General features: G+C 30.4%; 1 protein-coding gene and 1 long non-coding RNA gene across 4 annotated transcripts; both read right to left on the minus strand.

Annotated features, from left to right (window-relative positions):
- Nucleotides 1-7,563: 7,563 nt before the first annotated feature.
- LOC11429243 (zinc transport protein ZntB) lies at nt 7,564-12,127 on the minus strand. The gene is made up of 4 exons (XM_003593257.4): nt 10,664-12,127; nt 9,205-9,284; nt 8,461-8,725; nt 7,564-8,370 (listed from the first exon to the last, which is right to left on the minus strand). The coding sequence occupies exons 1-4, from the start codon at nt 11,448-11,450 to the stop codon at nt 8,102-8,104; spliced, it is 1,401 nt and encodes a 466-aa protein (XP_003593305.2). The 5' UTR covers nt 11,451-12,127; the 3' UTR covers nt 7,564-8,101.
- Nucleotides 12,128-14,927: 2,800 nt separating this feature from the next.
- On the minus strand, nt 14,928-17,534 carry LOC112419083 (uncharacterized). Of its 3 annotated transcripts, none has more exons than XR_003009133.2 (3): nt 17,178-17,533; nt 16,185-16,862; nt 14,928-16,014 (listed from the first exon to the last, which is right to left on the minus strand). It is a non-coding gene; the product is annotated as an uncharacterized lncRNA (long non-coding RNA). The 3 variants fall into 3 exon arrangements; XR_005644043.1 differs by having other exon boundaries at nt 16,185-16,779; nt 17,178-17,532; XR_003009131.2 differs by having other exon boundaries at nt 16,185-17,534.
- Between the last annotated feature and the right edge of the window lie 965 nt (nt 17,535-18,499).

The following is an 18,499-nucleotide window of genomic DNA, read 5'->3' on the forward strand; positions in this document are numbered from 1 at the left end:
TTTGTAGTACTAAGTTGTTGTTATCTTCACCGGTTGGTGGCTGGATTCTGCATGCTATTAAATTGGATTCTCATTGATTCCTTATCAAGTGCTTTTATTGGTGCTTTAGTATTTAATTTAGAAAATGTGTCATTTGACATTTTTTAAGTATTTTTTTTGGTGTAGACAGTTTTGAATTTTAAGTGTGCCAAAGATTTAAGTAGAATATTAAAAAATATAGCTCTTATTACCAAAAAGAAATTTAAGTACCATACCCAATGTTCAATGATGATTGAGTTTTAAAAATGCAATTGTAAAAGAGGGATGAAGAGCCAAAATAGAATATTTTCATTCCATTCCATGGGAGTAAAAAAATTGTTTAGACTAATAATAATTTTTTTTAACAAACATTAACAAACAAGAAGTTTTGCTCCATAGCACAAGGAGTGCAAAGAGAAGCAAAACAAAATTACATTAAGTAGTCCTGAAGAGTAATGTTATAAATTAAAAATACAACAAAGCCAAACCAAATTTAAGATTGACCGTCGTAGAGCATATGCACCTGAAGAATGAACAAATTGATAAAAATGATCCGTAACCTGTTGGGGATCCACTAAATACACACCAATCCAAGACTTAATATGCTTCCAAAGATCACCAAAAATATTGCAATGAATTATTAAATGATCTATGGTTTCCTGTTGACCACATCCTGAGACACATAATTGATTTTCATGATTAATAACACGGCGTCGCATCAAATTATCCTTTGCCGGCCATCTATTGCGAAAAAGTCGTCAAGCGCATATACTTTTAAAGAAAGGTTCTTATGCCAAGGAGCATCCAGAGTGACATCGTGACTGTGTATCTCCTGCCTCATAAGCATTTGATATACACCATGAATCGTGTAGCCAACTCCAGTATCCGGTCGCCAAATGCAGACATCTGCCTCAGATTCCTGCGGGAGCTTTTATTTGGGAGTGAAAAAAGGAAGAAACTATAAAAAAAAATTAAGGAAATTTTTTAAGTACTATGATGTTTGGTTGGTTTCGAAACCCCTACATAAAATTTATTTTAAATTTGGTATTATTTTTAAATGAATTGATACACAAATATGACATATCATTGAATAATAGATGGTACTCAATCAAACTTTAAAAGTATCACCGTGTTCATAATTTTTTTATGAGAAATACATTTATTATATAAGAAAAAACTGGATTCATTTTCTCATCATTAAAAAACATTATTCATTGTCCATAAAAACTAGTTCAACTAATAATATGTTTATGGTGACATTTAGGGTACACAAATTGGTACCCTACACAAGTAAACCAACACCATTGATTTATGTATTTAAAATTAAGTGGCTAGGATTGTTTAACTTTTGACTTGCAATACTAAGTTGTAAAGCCCAAATAATAAATCTTGAACCGTTTTTCAATAAATTATGACATGACCTGGAAAAATAAAATATATTGCAAAAGTTTCCCCACACTTCTAAAATTATATATATTTCTCTACACTTAATAAAATATAATAAATACACATATATCTATTATATATTACAGTGAAAATATTTGTTCTAAACTAAAGCTCCGTTTGGATAAACAACTTATATAGATGTTTATAGCATTAGAGCTTACATCATAAGCTCTTATACTTGATAAGCTATTTATGTTTGGATATGCACACTAAAAAGTACTTACATAAATTGAAGTGTTTGGATGTGACATTATATAAGCAATTATCGAAATTTTAAATATTTTTAATTTAACAAAAAAATCAAAGAATTGAACCACAATTATCAAGATTTTTTTTTTGATGAAATTAATCAAGGCGTAAAAAAACAATATTATAATATATTAATTATATATATATATTATAATCAATATTTGTCCTTAAAAAAAATATCAATATTCATATAAGACAAAACTAACATTAGAGGTGTAAATAAACTTATCATATATATAGATATTAGTGTACAGTTTGTTACAAAAAAAAAAAAAAAAACAAGTTAAGTTTATTTTTTTTATTCAGTTTCATTTTGTTACGTAACAAAAAAAATAATAAAAATCTTCCTTAAAAAAAAATTCTTAGTTAGCTGTGTTGCTTTAGTAAGATAAGTATATAGCAATTTTGTTACTCGTGCACCGCAAAAGATAACTAACATTATAATTAAAATATTCCTTCAAAAAAGTTATAATTAAAATATATGTTTTGAAAAAGTGAATCCAGAGAGAATCGAAGGAGGTTACATAAATTCATAAGCTCCTTGTTAAGTCAGAGGGTAAGCTGAAAATTTAGGCTTATTAAAATATGGCATAAGCAGCTTATGAAACTATGATAAGCTGTTTTTATTTATTTACCCAAACACCTTTAAAAAGACTTATGCGAATAGATAAGTCCACATAAACTTAAAATAAATCAATCCAAACGGGGCCTAAATCCCTAAACTTCATCAGTTTTATCCTTATAAAAAGATAAATAAACTTGACCAAAAAAAAAAGATAAATAAATAAGTTACGTAAAAAAAAACATCTTCATTAAAAATATAAATTGTATAAATAAGTTACTAATATGTTACCGTTTGGCCCGGCTTTTTTTCAGTTTCTCTACATTTTTAAGGAGAAGTTAGGCCAAACACAATATCAATAAAGTACATTCGAAAAAACTTACTTTTTTTAGAATGCATAAAATTGAACGGACTGAGTTTTAACCAAAAGTTGTTGAATGTTACTTCAAAAAATTACTTCTCCGTAATTTATTTCACAAGCATCTCTATTCAATTCACGCAGACAACCTTTTCTTTTATTTTTTAATATTATATTTCAATTTATTTTTTCTTCCATTTATTTTTTTTTTGAACCGGTCCATATAATTTTGTAAAGGAGAATGAATTTAATTTTATTATCTATTTTTGAAGGAATTTTATTATCTTTTTTATCACTTATATATTTAATTTTAATTTCGTTTAATTATCACAATCTCACAAATATTTTTATTCTCTTTCTTCAACATCACAAATACACACACACATTAACGTTTAGAGTAATATTTTATGTCTGTATGTCTGTTTCTTTGTTACGCTAATGCGAATAATTTTTTTAGTGTTGCGTAATGCGTACAATTTATATTTTTATGAAATTTTGATTTTAATTAAAAGTACAAGTATAGATGCCTAAAAAAATTATACTTATATATATTTTACACATTTATATTGTAACAAACTATGCATATCTTTTTCTTATTAAAAAAACTAAACATATCTTTTTCAACGACACCAACAATGTAACAAATATAATATCATATGATATAAATTCTTATCTTTTTAAATGACACAAAAAATATGGTATTCTTATAACAAAATTTGTTATACAGTATAATTGAAAAAGAAATAACAAACTATTCTTTAATTTAACTCAGTTGATATAGCCAATGCATAAATATATGCAAGGTCGCGGGTTCGACATCCGGACACCACCAAAAAAAAAAAAAAATCAAAGTTTTGTATAATATTTTGCAAAACAACTTTTAACTTAAAAATAACTTTAGAACTAAAAAAAAATAAAGAAATCAAACAACTTTAACTTTTTCCTTAAAGAGCTTTATTTTAAATTTATTTTATAGTAGTTTTTAGACCGAAAAAAAGGCTGGCCAAACGGTACCTTAAGTCTTTATAAAAAGATAAATAAGTTTTGTCAAAAAAGGGCAAATAAGTTCCTTATAATCTTTACAATTAAATATATCGATTTATTAAAATTTAATTATCTCTAACTGTAGGGTACAGAGTGTAATTTGACTATTTATATTCTGGATATTTGTGGGTATATATTATAAATTGGATTTTTATAACCAATCCACTCATACTTAAAATATCCTAACCACTTAATTTTAAATTAGTATATCTATGGTGTTGGTTTACTTGTGTCTGATTGTGTACCCTAAATGTTACCATATGTTGATATTGTTTGGGTGAAGTATTTCCCTGGATTCGAACTAAAAACTTTATCATTCTGTATAAGTTTTAGATGGTGTTATCATTTATCTAAAAATAATATTGCTCACTTATACAAATTAGTTGATCTAAGTTGTTTGTATTTTCTATCACTCGACTTACACTCACTATACATATTGACCGAATCATGTTTAAATAATTTACACAATTATTTGAGACCAGACTACATCATGCATATGTAATGAGACAAAAGGATAGATATAACTTATATAAGAATACAGAAAAATTGAGGCAGACTGCAGAGGATACATGTATGTATGATCCCATAGCAGCTAGCTGTATTATTTTTTCCTAGTTTGTTTATCTCTATCAACATGACGTTGGCAAATCAAGTTGGTCGTTATTATTAGTAATTTGCTAACACATGTAAACGCTTGACTTGTTTTCTTTCTCCTAGCAAGAACTGAATAGGACCACCACACCACTATGTAGTATTTTATTTTATCCAAAAACATGTATTAGGCCAATACTACTTTATTGGTTCCAATCTCGTAATTTATTCATTGTAGCAAAATTTGCTTTCCTTGTTTTCGTTGTCATTTTACATATTATTCATTGTCATATAAATATCTCCTTTTCATTGCAAAGCAAAATACATAATTTTCTACTAAAAGTACACTCTACTTTCGTGTTGTTTTATTGACTTGAGTGTCAAGGTAACATGGACAGTGGACAACTGCACACAATTTATTGCCAATATCCAAACAAAATTGTTTACCGTAGGAGTTACCTTAACTCTACATCAAAATTCAAAAGACTTCCGTTCACATGTAAATGAGTTTTATATATGTAGTTTATGATATGATGTAGAAGTTTACCCTACTCTATTGGATGGTAAAAGGATTGGACGATTAAATGTCTTACAGACTTTTCGTATTCATAAATCATAATACTATAGCCATTCTTAAATATTTGATTGATCAATTCTTTGTAATAATTTGTATCATTTTTAAAATTTACAGATTTACCATTCGTGGAACATGAGATAATTATTATTTAAGTATACTTTTTAATTTGTAAGGGAATAGTTAACGCAATTAAAATTTTAAAATTAATCCCCGGGGAAATTTAGGAACAAAGCACCACCAAAAAAATATTTAGGAACAAAGTAAAATGAATATACAAGATCTTTTCGAAAGGATTTAGACCTTTTCTTACGACTTACGGAGTGAATTTGGACTTAGTTGTAGTTATGTTAATTCGAGCATCTTGATGGCTTGAAGATGGCTTTTAATTCATAGAAACACTGAAAATAAGGAAAATGTTTTGTGTACACCTCAGGCTGGTGTATATACCTTGAAACATAGAAGAAAAAAGAGATATTGATGTGATATTTTGTGATGTGATATTTTGTGACGTGATAAGAAGAATAGAGATATATAAAGAAAATGAGATGTTGAATGACTATCAAATTTTCTCATGCTTATTTATCATTATTGTGAAAATAAATGTGATGAAAAAATCTATATTTATCAAGATATGATGAGATTTTAAAAATTGAGACGTCCCTATTTTTTTTTAGAGAGAAAAACTTTACCTTATCTCGAAGTTCTTTTTAAAAATCATTGCTTGGAGTCATTTTTTGTCTAGAATCATTCATATGTGTCTTGTTTTTCCACATAGATCCAATTTTTCTTATGTTTTTTTTATTTCATTATCTAAGTGTAGCGTTGTGACGTTCGTTGTTTTTTTGATATGTTAACAATGACTCATGGTAGAGGCTAGGGTTGGGAATAGGCCAGGTCGGCCTATAGGGGCCTACGGCCTGGCATGGCATGGACTGTTTAGTAGATAGGCCTAGGCTTAGGCTTTTTTAGAAAGTCTGTTTAGTTAAATAGGCCAAGCTTAGGCTTCAAAAAAAGACCGTTAAGCCTAATAGGCTGGCCTATTAATACTTATTTATTAATTTTTTTTATATTAAAATAATTGCATATATTAAAAATATAAACATCTTTTTCTCTATCTATTAGTCCCTTAATAGGCTTTGTTGTTATAGGCTTTTATGTAGGCTTTAATCTAGTTGAAATTTACTTGTAGTGAAATAGGCTTTTAAGTAGACTTTAAGACATGTTTAACCTATTTAGTAGGCCAAATGAACTATTTGATGGCCTTAATGTGAAGTAGGTCTGTAAGTAGGCTTTCAGGCCGGTCCATGCTTTTAAATAGGCCAAGTCAGGCCTAGAAAAACGGCCTATGATAGGCTATAGGCCAGGCTCAGACTTGTGATTTATTTCGTAGGCCAGGCTCAGGCCTATCAAAGTCTGGCCTGACCTGGCCTATTCCCATCCCTAATAGAGGCATACAAAGTGTATCCAATATTTCCATGAGCTGGGGACAACCTTGAAGATGAGATGGTTTAGACTTTTCTTTTTTCCACATTTGTTTGAGTAATAAAATATTAAAATTGTACTCCCTCCGTTTCAAAATACATGTTCAAATCAACAACTTCACATATGCCAATGCACAATTTTGACTGTTAATATCTTTAATTATCTAAAATAAAAAATTATAAAAATTTAATATTTTGAAAATATTTGTCGAGACAAATCAAACATCTTACATGCTAATATTTGTATTCATACATTAGTTAAAAAGTATGGTCAAAGTAAGTCAAGTGAATAGTGCACATTGCAAAAATTGGACATGTATTTTGAAACGGAGGGAGTATTATATAGTAATTGTGGGTTTTTCATGGCAATTTTTTTGGATAAATTTAAATTAATTTTCGTACTTTTTTTTATTTAACTTCTTCATCAATATTGTAAAAGTTTGAACTTGTTAAAGTTAGGGTTTCAAGTACGTCTATAAAAATGTCATATCACGATGTGATGTACGTAACATGTTTTAACTAAAAATAAGTAGTGCACCTTTACACCGTGGGAAATCTGCAGAACTCGGGGTGATGGTGGTGCTTTTGACAATGATAATAATGGTGGTGGTTTTGGTAGCTTTTGAGATGGTAAGGGGCTTAGACTCTTAAGCAAATGGTTGGAGGTTCGATCTCGGACTCTTGTGCAAAGAGAAAATTCAGTTATGATAGAAGAACTCGCCTTACGTGATAACAAATAACTCAACTGTTTGGATTGTGCATGCAGTTTATCATAGGTACAATAAAAGGGGCATTCATCTGCCTAATCGATTATGTAAAATTCTAGCTAGACGACGGGCCAAACTATTGGCTTCAATGTTATTTTGCCTACAACTATATCTCGCAAAAATAGTTGCATTGTTTAAGCAGCATTAGAAATAAAATACTTTTTCTTTAGAAAGTTATATATTCTGTAAAAAAAAATCTTCAATGCAATCAATACACAATATTTTGCACAAAAAAACTTCTTATTAGACATAGAAATTTTTTAACACAAAATTCATTATAAGTTCAAAAATTATTTTTTTCAGCACAAAATTTCAGTTTTTGAAATCCTTAACTTGTGACACATGTTAGCATATACCCCGTTAGACATATTTAAAAGTGTCCTTAAAACACTAATTTGCAATGTGATTATGATTAGGATGTAAACAAGAATTTTGTTATCACTAAAGTTTAAGGATTAAGCTTTTGAAAGGAGCAGGAAAACTGTAATCATTGTATTCATTTCTAACCACAAGCATTATTATTCAGTCCCAAAATAATTAAGGGCCAAACAAGGCTCCAAGTGACATTTTTTTTTTTGGTACAATGACATTTCATAATTATGATACTAAATCAAAATCTCTGCCATTAACCAGAAGGAAGAAAAAAAGAAAAAAAACACTGTACAAGTTTTGTTAAAGAAATGTATACTGATGGGCCCACATACCCCTCCCCGAAGAAGGGAAAAAAATGAAAGAATAAGCAAAAACTTGGCTTGATTACAATCTCTCATTTCATCAGCCAGAGAATCTGTGCTTCATGAGGATTCGATTTGTGCTTCTGGTGATTCTTTTATTGACAACTAAATGTCAATTTTATTAGTATTCTGTATGAGCCATTGAAGAAAACCAGCTGATAAGGTTGCTTTTGCTTGTGCGCGGGACATTCTTCAAAACATAAAGAAGTGGGTATAGTGTAACTTGAATGTTCACTAGTAGGATTAACGAAATGAAGCAGGCACTACATCACCATTAAATCCGAAGGTAACCCCCTCTCGCCGTATCATCTATTCTTAACGGTCTCCTGAGCAACGACTTCTTGTTCAGTGACCAGTTTCTTCCAAGAGTTTTCTTTTCTCGCCAAGCAGTAACTATCCGCGTATAAAGAGCTGGGAAAAGGAAGCAGAGTAGTACAAGAACAAGCATAATGACACATACTAACATGACATTCCGAAAACCATCCTTTAGCTCTGGGGAATTTTGACCTGTCCATGGAACTCCTCCAACATTCATGCCAAATACTGCAATCAGAGTCCAAAATCAAAACCATACAGTATTGCAATGCATGTAGAAGTGAACTATAAAAGATGATGTATAAGCAGATTTCTAACCTCCTGTTATGATGGATAAGGGGAGGAATACTATTGAAAGAAATGAGAGATAGTACAGTTTGCGGTTTATTTGCTCCGATTGCCAACTGTCAAGACTAGCCTGTATTGCCGTGACACGATTAACTATAAACCCTACATTCTCTTTTAGCCTCCTCAACCTTCCAATTAGTTCTTCAAGGGAGTTAATGTCTTCAATTGATAACCATCTTTTCGAAGAGGATTTTTCTTTTACACGAAGATACACTTGTTCTCCATGGGCAATCACCTGAATTAGAATTTAAGGTAATGCAACACAAAAAGGAAGTTCAGTCCATACAATTCGATAAATACGAGAACAAATATAATGGAAACAGCAACACCATCAATGTTCATTTTTCCATCTAACAAGATAAAGAATCATTTTCCAGTGGCAATTTTGTGTAAGCTCATCAACCTATCATAATAAAACACATTAATTTCCTTTTATACCGTCTCTCCCGGATTAATCTGTCTTATAATGAATACCAAAGAAATCTTTATTGAGTACTGATGCTATTGATTACACTATGATGATGGAACCCCCAAGAACTCAATCCTTATGCTTGATTGCAAAACTATAACATCCATTTTCATTATTCACTAATATTTATGACTCTGAGCTTTAGTGAAAGTTAATTAAAATCGAGGTAGAAAACTTCTGTTTCTCCTCTCAAGGGACTATAAAACTAAACCAAAATGAATGTATAAAATAAAGTACAGTATCACCTGCAGGAGCCGCTGCAAATTAATATGTATCTTGGGGAATCTTCTATCATCTAGCATTTGTTTCTTCAGAGCATAACCACCTACAATTAAGCCAAAAAAAAACTACTTAATTCAATTCTTCAAACATTGTACATCAAGGAGCAAATATGACAGTTACATAAAAAGCCACCCATATGAACAAAAAAACTTGCCAGAAAACTTTGAAGTCTTAGGCTACACTACTGTATCAAATGCCATTTGAACATTCTAATTATTTAACACACTAGCTATACCAAGAATTCTTCCCATAGTTTTGGCTTGTGATGCCATGTGGACATTATAATTCTTTTATAAACCAGCCGTACCAAGAGTTCTTCCTGTAATTTTGGCTTTTAGTCAAGGGAAGGTGATGTAAATACAATTAACAATTGAATATCCACCCAAACAGTATCTTCTGTAAAATACTATGGTCTACAAGGCCTTCCTCGCTGCATATTAATGGTCAAAACATTTGAAGGCACAGATGTTTTACCGCTACCCAGTATGCATCAGAGGACCCCAAAAACTACAGGAGAAAAAAGGAGATACAAGGATGCAAGATCAAGGCTATGTTTTGGACAAAAGGTTCTATCAAAATTTTCAGCAAGAGTCAAATCAAAATACATTATATGGACTATGAGATGCATGGATAATAAGTACAGGTTTTCATGAAATCCATTATCATATAGACATTATCTATCATGTCTAAATATTAAGATATGAAAATGGAAATAAATCCTACATGTTTGACTTGAAATTTGATGAAACTGGAGGAATTTCTTTTTTCATTCAATAAAATATTTTTTTCATATGATATAATTGCTTTCATTCCCCCATCCATCCCTTAAATTTCACTAACCTGCCCTTATTTTACATTTCAACATAACATAAATCTTCTCTCATGTCAATTTTTTAAATAGAAAAAGAACTTGCAATAACATTATTTTTTTTCAAATAATAAATAATAGCTTTTCGTCTAAGTTGAAATTAGATTTCGTATCTTAACTTTTATGTAAGCATACAAGGACTTCCGTGTACGAAAATAGCCACAAACTTATTTTCTTTGAGAAGTTCACAAAAGTTAGAAGCTAATCTAAACAGGGCCTTGGCATTACATTCAATCAATCAAAGTAATTATCACAAACTTCAAAGGTCATCCCTATGACAACTTCAATATTCCTACCAAAAAAAGACAACAAAGTAGGTCTAAATTTACATCACAACTCCTTTAAGTCAGTTTAACAGAAACTAAGGCTTCAAGCAATCAAGAGCGGCTTTAGTTTGTAAGATTTGAAGCATAAAGAAAACTAATAGTTGACAATGACTATGTCCTATAAGCCATTTAACTAGGAACGGTGCAAGCATATAAATTGTGATTATTGATGTCATTGTTAGATATAAGAGTGCTGGGGAGGGTTGAAAGAGTGTACAGTGGAATTACCTTTATCCAGATCAAGCTCGACAGAGTCCAACTCCATCTCAAGCTTTGTCACAAGATCCTGAAGCTGGTCTACATGCGTGTCAATTATGTGAACCACAAGATTCGAGACAGATCTAGGAACAGGATTGTCAGCTTCCTCGGAATGATTCATCGTCAATAAAAATTCAAGAACATGCTCCTTAATCACAGTCCCACTTCCTTCCCTCTGCTGACCACTAAAACGAGAGGAGCTTTCAACTCTAGGAATTTCCGAAAGTAAAGATTCACCCATACGTGAGAAACCTAACCGAGGAACACGCCCTAAGGACACTGTAATCACCGAATTTTCAGTAACTCTAGCAGCAAGTCTAAATGTAAAATCACTAGAAGGAGGCCCAGGTGAATTAACCCGAAAAACAAGTGCACCGTCTACATGTGCACAAAAGGGCCCATTACTAACAAGTGAAAGAATATCCTGCAATTTCAACGGCGGACATAGAACACCAATCAAGTCCTGCGCAGATTGAGACAATTTCTGATTCCCTTTCGGAAGTTCCACATGGTACCAAGAAAACTCATTCCCTCGACCTTCCACCGCATCCGATTCCTTTTCTTCTTTTTGATAAAGATCAGCCAGATCCCACTCCTTATTATAAAAATTCCCCGAACCATCAAATATATAAGCCCTCTTCTTCACCAAACCTACAGGATGAGAAGGGTAGAATCTATGCTCATCCACAGGATTTTCAACATCCATCTCCTCAGCTCCCCCATTCTCCATTACTCTATGCCTACTAGCTAGTTCCATAAATTTCACAAATTACCCAAAAACACTCTCCTAACACTAATGCACAATATGTTATTAAACAAACAACTTGTTCCAGAAAATTCCAACTTTAATATTCAAATTTCCTATCTTACATGCATTACCATACTATAACTATACTAACCCAATTGTAATCTCAAATCCAAATTCCACAAATAAAAGATGACCCAATATCAAATTGATCCAAAATAACTAAAAATAAGAAAAACCCAGAAAAATATTCAAACCACCCAATAGAATTATTCACAAAAAACCAAACTTTATGCAATTTGAATCAAACCCTGAATTGAATTTTCAAAAAAAAAAAAAAAAAGGAATTAGAAATACATTACCTTGATGAATTGAATACCCAAATGGAGAAAGAAAAAAAAAAAGAAGAAAATGAATAGAAAAGTGAGAGGTTGAATCTGGATAGAGCAAAAACGTCACAAATAAGGAAAAAATCAAAGAGAAGAGAGAGAGATATATGAATGATAGTGAGAGAAAGTGATTAATAATAAATAAATAATAAAGTAACAGAAGAATGTGACAAAATTCAAAATCAGGTAGTTGAGGTTCTGGGAAACTTCCTTTTCGGATTTCCAAATCCAACCTATGATTTTAATTTGGGATTCTTATCTCTATGCTAAGATCCAGTCATCCGGTAACACCCATTTTTAAATTTTGTAACATTATTTGCCGGAAATTTAGTATTTCATTCAAATTTAAAGTTTAGTATTTTTTATTAAGATTTTAAAAAGATAAATCTTTTTGGATGATCAAAGAAAGTGAAAGGAAAGATAGCAAGAGAAAAGGTTTTTGAAGCTAACCTTACGAGGATAAAAAACTTTAAAAAAGATTATAATAATTTTAAAAGATTTGAAATGACCATGAATTTTTAAGATTTCATATGACTATGTCAATTTTAAGGAATCACTAACATTGAGACGGACCAATACATATAAATTACAAAGAGTAATATTTATGAAATTTTGATTTTAATTAAAAAATATATATTTTGTTTGAAATTATAGATATAGATATTTTGCATTTTCATATCGTAACAAACTATACTTATATTTTTCGATGACACCAACAATATATAAATATAATATAGATTATTGTCTTTTTTTTTTTTAATGACACCAACAATATATCATTTTTATAGGTAAATTAGTTTAAGGGTAAAATTGTAAGTGAAAAGTTAGTCCAAAACCACATATTATTTTATAGGCTTAAACACATTATCCACCCCCTAAGTTTGAATGCACGGATGGCAAATGAACGCCTATGCGGCATTGCCAATAAGAAAAATATCATTTACATGTTATTAAAACGGTAATTTTGAATTTCAAAATACAATTTAAACATTTTAAATATTAAAACAAAAAAAATAAAAGAAATATGAAATTTAATTTAAAATAAAGTCATAAACCCTAATTCCCAATTTGGTTTTCAATCCATTCAAAAATTATCTTCTTCCTCAATTCTGTCTTCCTCCTCATTTTCGCTAAATTCTGTCTTCTTCCTCCTCGTTTTCTTCTTCAATTTATTCCAATTTTTCTTCTTCTATCGAAATCGAAAATGTCACAATATACTATGTCCAGTAACAGTTGTGCATCACGAAGAAGAGATGTTCGTTGTTTCTATGATCTTGATTCACCTCTTACTACTGCATGGACAACTGAGAATCATGGCCGTAGGTTTAATGGATGTGGGTTATATAAGGTAAATCTTAGATTTTGTCAAATAAAGGTATCAGCATAAGTTGAAACCCATAATTAACAATTTGTTATTTATTTTTGAATGCAATTGCTGCGACGAAATTGATGTAATTTCTTCAATTTGTACGATGAAGAAATTTCTAGGCGTGCAAAGGAGGTGATTTTGTCAGTAATGAACTTAAGAAGAAGGATAATATGAAGTTGAAACAAGATGAAGATTTGAAAAAGAAGCTAAAGTTTTGCAAATGATTGCTTGTTCTAACTGTTGTGGTCATTATCGGATTGCTCTGTATTGTTATTATCTTGAAGGCTTGAAGAGGAAGAAAAGTAGGAACTAGTAATGCTACATATGAAGGCTTCCAGGAATTATAAGTGTTGAAAATGTTTAGGTGTTCTTGTTTATGTGTTCTATGTTCTTGTTTATGTGGTCTTATTCAAGTAAAATCTTGAGTTGTTTGTTGTTATTTTCAAGTGAACTTGTTAGATGAAAGCAAGGAAGAAGATTTTTTGTTTTTGCGTTCGTATTTGGGAAGGAGAGCAAAATCGATTTGGGAATTTTGGGAAACTAGAGTTTCTATCTTTGTTTCCCACTTATAAATTTTCAATTTTTAATTCATTGTAATTTCTGAAAATGTTAAAATGTTTTTCCATATTGATAAAATTAATTTGATGAATTTATAAATGACATTTTCCAAATAAGCATTGTCACATAGGTGTTCTTTTGGCCACATCAGTTAAAATTTTGACACATCAGCGTTTTTGGAGATGAAATTCGGGGGTAGGACTAAAACTGCAAAAAAGCGTGATAATTTAGGGACGATTTTGTTCGATTTGAAAAAGGCAGGACCAATTTCGTGAGCTGGTCAAAATGCGATGACCAAAAGTGACCCATGTTTAGGGAAATATGCTCTTTTGACCCTCTAACTTAAGGAAAATATGCTCGTTTGGCCCCTTATCTTTACAAAAAGTTGCGGTTATGACCCATATTTTGGGACATGTTGCGGCTTCTCAGCAACTCTTAATTTTTAGGGGTCAAAATTGCATTTTTTTTGTTAGGGGCCAATATCGCAACTTTTTAAAAGTTAAGGTATAAAAAATGCACTTAAGCCTATTTTATACCATGCATGTATCGCGTTAATGCATCTAAATTACGAACAATAACTTTTATGAAATTTTGATTAAAATATGTTTATAGGTATAATTAAAAGTGAAAAAGTCATCTTAAAACAAAGTATCTCTTATATATATATATATAATACAGATTAAGAGAGATGATTATAACACGTTATCTTTTATTGAAAATCAATTTGAAAATTTTCGATGTTAGGGTTCTTGAACAATATTTTAACTATTTAACGCGGAAATGAGGTATCAAATGATGAACCATGTGGATAACGTCATGTATGATCCATGTCATGAATGAACATGTCACATAATCTAAAATGGAGGGTGACCAAAAAAGTTGGTTGACTTTCTAAATTAAAAAAACTGGTTAAATATGTTTTTAGTCCTTACATTTTGCGCCCCTTTGAAGAATAGTCCTTACATTTCATTAAATGTTTTTAAAATCCTCACATTTTATCTCCGTTATCAAAATTAGTCCATGTTGTTAATTCTTTAACGAACTACTGATGTGGCAGTTAGTGGGTCTCAATTATTTTAGAATTAAATATGTTTTTGGTCCTTACATTTTGCTTGACTTTGAAGAATAATCCTTACATTTTAATAAATGTTTTTAAAGTCACGCAAAATGATGTATATTGGTCGAACTCAACACCATCATCAATTTGATATGTTTTACAACATAATAAAGGATAGTAGAACAAAGACATAGTAAAACATAATAAACTGAGTAAACAATAAAGGATTAGTGAAGAGATCATCAAATGAACCTTTTAGCTAGGAATCATGAAATGTGCAGACATTATTCAGCTCTTCCTACTCAAAAATAAAATCTCAATCAAATTTAAAAAGGGAAAAATCAATTACAAAAGGTTAGTATCAGAATACATGTATATGTGTTTGAAACTTATATCAGTTGCATTCATTTCTAAGCTCTTCAACGACACCTTTTTTCTATATAAGCTCTTAAAACACCAAGCAGTGTGAGTCTTAAGGAGCATCATACCTTTCTCAAGTTACATTTACTAAGATGAATAAAATTATAGTTAGCAATCCAACTCACAAACATTGTACTTTAAATTACACACACAGAAACAAATTAGCAATTCAAACTTAAAATTTAAATGATCTCTTGAGAAAGATACACAAATGCAGAAGACAATCATCATCGATAACCAAATGATAACAGTATTGAGAGCACATAACTAATCAAATATAAGCTCTAAAAGTTGCTTAAAATAAATAATACAAAAGAAGAGTTTCAAATCGTTTTTGGATACTAACTTTGCTCTATTTGATTCATTGCTTTTTCCAACAACTTTACATTGTAAATTTTATTTCACATTTAGATAAAAACATATTTTTCGTTTAAATTTTTCAGAGTAATTTAACAATGAGTCTCAAGCACACAAATATGGAAAACTTCTACCATCAGTATCAATCACACAAACATTTGAAAATCCACACAATAAGATAGAAAAATTATAGGGAGCTCAATATTTAGTTAAAATACAACCAAAGAAAGTAAGATTTTCTCTTAATATAAAATTCAACATTGAAATCTAAGTAAATATGTTGAAAAAGCTTCTGCACATAAACATCCAAATTTGTTAATCCAAATTAAAAAAAAAAAAACTAAAAGAAAAGTCCTAGAAGTTTTGTTAAGAACATATACCTTGAGGTGAAGCACTTGACTGCCAATACACATCCTTTTAGTTCAACTTCGAACATGCACACAGTACAATAATAAAAACAAACCTAATTAGTAATTTCATAAACATGAATTGATTCAAGTAAATCCGATGTAGCTAAACTATGTCTAAAAAAGAAGTCACAAAAAAGAAAATTAAGATAGATCGGAAGGGATTCACAAAAAGAATAGCAGATGAACCTTAAATATGCTGATGTCGTGCTGGTAGATGAGGAAATTATCTATGGCATGTTGTGCAGAAACGATTCCAATTGCGGGTGTATTATTGTTTCCTTATCGGGAAGGATTAGAGGTCGAAATTGAAGAATAAATTGAGAGGATTGTTTCCTTATATATGGTTTCTGCAGAAAAGGGGAAACCTCAAATTGGAAAACCCAAGAACAAAACCTTGTGAGCAGAATTTGTGCGCTTCTTGTTTCAATTGCAGCGAGGTTACAGAGCACAGCCATCGGAATCAGCGAGAAAACATCCTCCATAAAAATAGATTAAGGTATTGATTTTTGTTCATGACTTTTACAACTGAAAAATAATAACTTCAATCAAATCTAAGCACCTCAAAGCCTATGTCATAACTGTCAACGGGTTTCTGCAAAATAATAACCTCAATCATACCAAAATACTTCATCTACAATAATAATAATATCAATGTTGTCTTGAAACCATGACTGCATATTCAATCCCTAATCAGAAATCAAATCTAGAATATACCTTTTTTTTTTAGCCAAGACTGCACATTATTTTCATATTAAATATCCAGCTTTTGGTTGTGCTACATCTAGATTGAAGGCCATGGATAAAAGCATCAGAATTCATAACATAAAAAATGAGGCAGAACCTTGTTACCTTTCCTTGGCCATGCTGGAAATCGAAAGCAGTATAACAATCTTAAGTATAAAAATATCAATTACTCATGCCAGATAGCTAAAAGGCTCGTTACAACTTACCTAACAACAAAATAAAATGCCTAAAGGATTCATATTTGAATGAAGAGAAGTAGAATTCAAAATGTTTTTCTGCATAGAGTTATAAAAATCGATTTTACCATGAAAAAACTCTTATCATAATCCAGAAATTCAACATCAACTTATTATCATCCAATTGTTTATCCGATCAACTAAAAAAATTATAAACATTTTTTCTTAAATAGCAAGAGAATGAAATTATAGAAAATACCTTTCCTTTATCACCATCTACACACAACTCATCAGACTTAGATGGAAAATTATTCACACATTTAACTTGATTTTATTGATCACCATCGAGAACCACACAATCATCATCGTCAAACTGGAAAAAAGATGAAACAACTTGGAGGTATACACACGTTGTTCAATCACAGATGGCTTCTCAAAGTCGTGTTAACAGATTCCACACAGTAAACCGTCTTTTATTTCCATCTCTTCGAATAGCCGGCACCACAGATGTTCTCAGATGATGTTTTCAATCTTCTTTCGGTATGTAGTGAACCACGAAATAAATAAAATGTTGAAATAAAGATTATCTGAAAGCAATTGTTTTGATAAAAAAAAAAATAGGAGGATTTGTTTTGTTCAAAAGAATAGGAGCCATATGAGTGATCTGTTTGCTTTTATTTTGATTAAATTAAATATGATTATTAAATATAGGGGTAATATAGTAAAATTAAGCATCGTGGTTATGGTAAATCTAGGGCAACAATTAGCGTTCGGGTTAACTGTAATGAATAAAGAGAAGAGATTATTGACTCATCAACAAGTTGAGTAACGTTGCGCACGTTAAGTGGCGCAAAATGTCTTTTTTTTTTATTATTATAAAATATTTTATTTATTTTATTCTAAATTATTTGGTTAGTTTATTCTAAATTATTTGTTCACTTTATTCTAAATTATTTATTTGCTATATTCTAATTTTTTTATGCACTTAAAAATAAATTCGATTTTATTCTAATTCAATTTTTATTCTAATTTATTTATTCATTTAATACAAAATTAGAAAATAAATTCGATTTTATTTATTCAATATTTATTTATTCAATACATAATCATAAACATAAAATAAATGCAAAAATAAATACAAATAAAAAATAAAATTAATAAATATAACTCTCATTTTATTAATATGATTCAAAAATTACAATAATAAATACATATATTTTACCCTCTTTGGTAAGAGGGTGTATACCAATATCTTTTGAGGAAAATAATGATCCGTCCTGTTTGGAAAAACGACATCAAGATCCCTTGAGTTAAATTTAAATTTGGTTCATTTTATACCTCATGGTGATTCTTTTTACCCACGATAAAAAGATTTTGGGAGTAAAAGGAAACAAACCTAATTTTACCTCAAGAGATAATGTCTTTTTTCCCAACCCAACGAACCACTACTTCCCCCAAATGCCACCTGTATTTACCTAAAGGGGTATAAAGAGCCTAGAGACTATAGAAGCAAAAAAGAAGAAGAGAAAGAGAGGGAGAGAGTGGGAGGAGATAATGTGCGGAAAAGAGAAAGTATGTGAG

Source organism: Medicago truncatula, chromosome 2 (assembly GCF_003473485.1).
Source record: "Medicago truncatula cultivar Jemalong A17 chromosome 2, MtrunA17r5.0-ANR, whole genome shotgun sequence".
In the NCBI taxonomy this organism is placed as follows: domain Eukaryota; kingdom Viridiplantae; phylum Streptophyta; class Magnoliopsida; order Fabales; family Fabaceae; genus Medicago; species Medicago truncatula.

Coding starts and splice junctions, on each gene's coding strand:
- LOC11429243 (XM_003593257.4), bottom strand. CDS start 11,450: ATGGAACTAGCTAGTAGGCATAGAGTAATGGAGAATGGGGGAGCTGAG. Junction 9,285..10,663: donor CGAGCTTGATCTGGATAAAG/GTAATTCCACTG, acceptor GCTTAATTGTAG/GTGGTTATGCTCTGAAGAAA. Junction 8,726..9,204: donor ATTTGCAGCGGCTCCTGCAG/GTGATACTGTAC, acceptor ATTCTAATTCAG/GTGATTGCCCATGGAGAACA.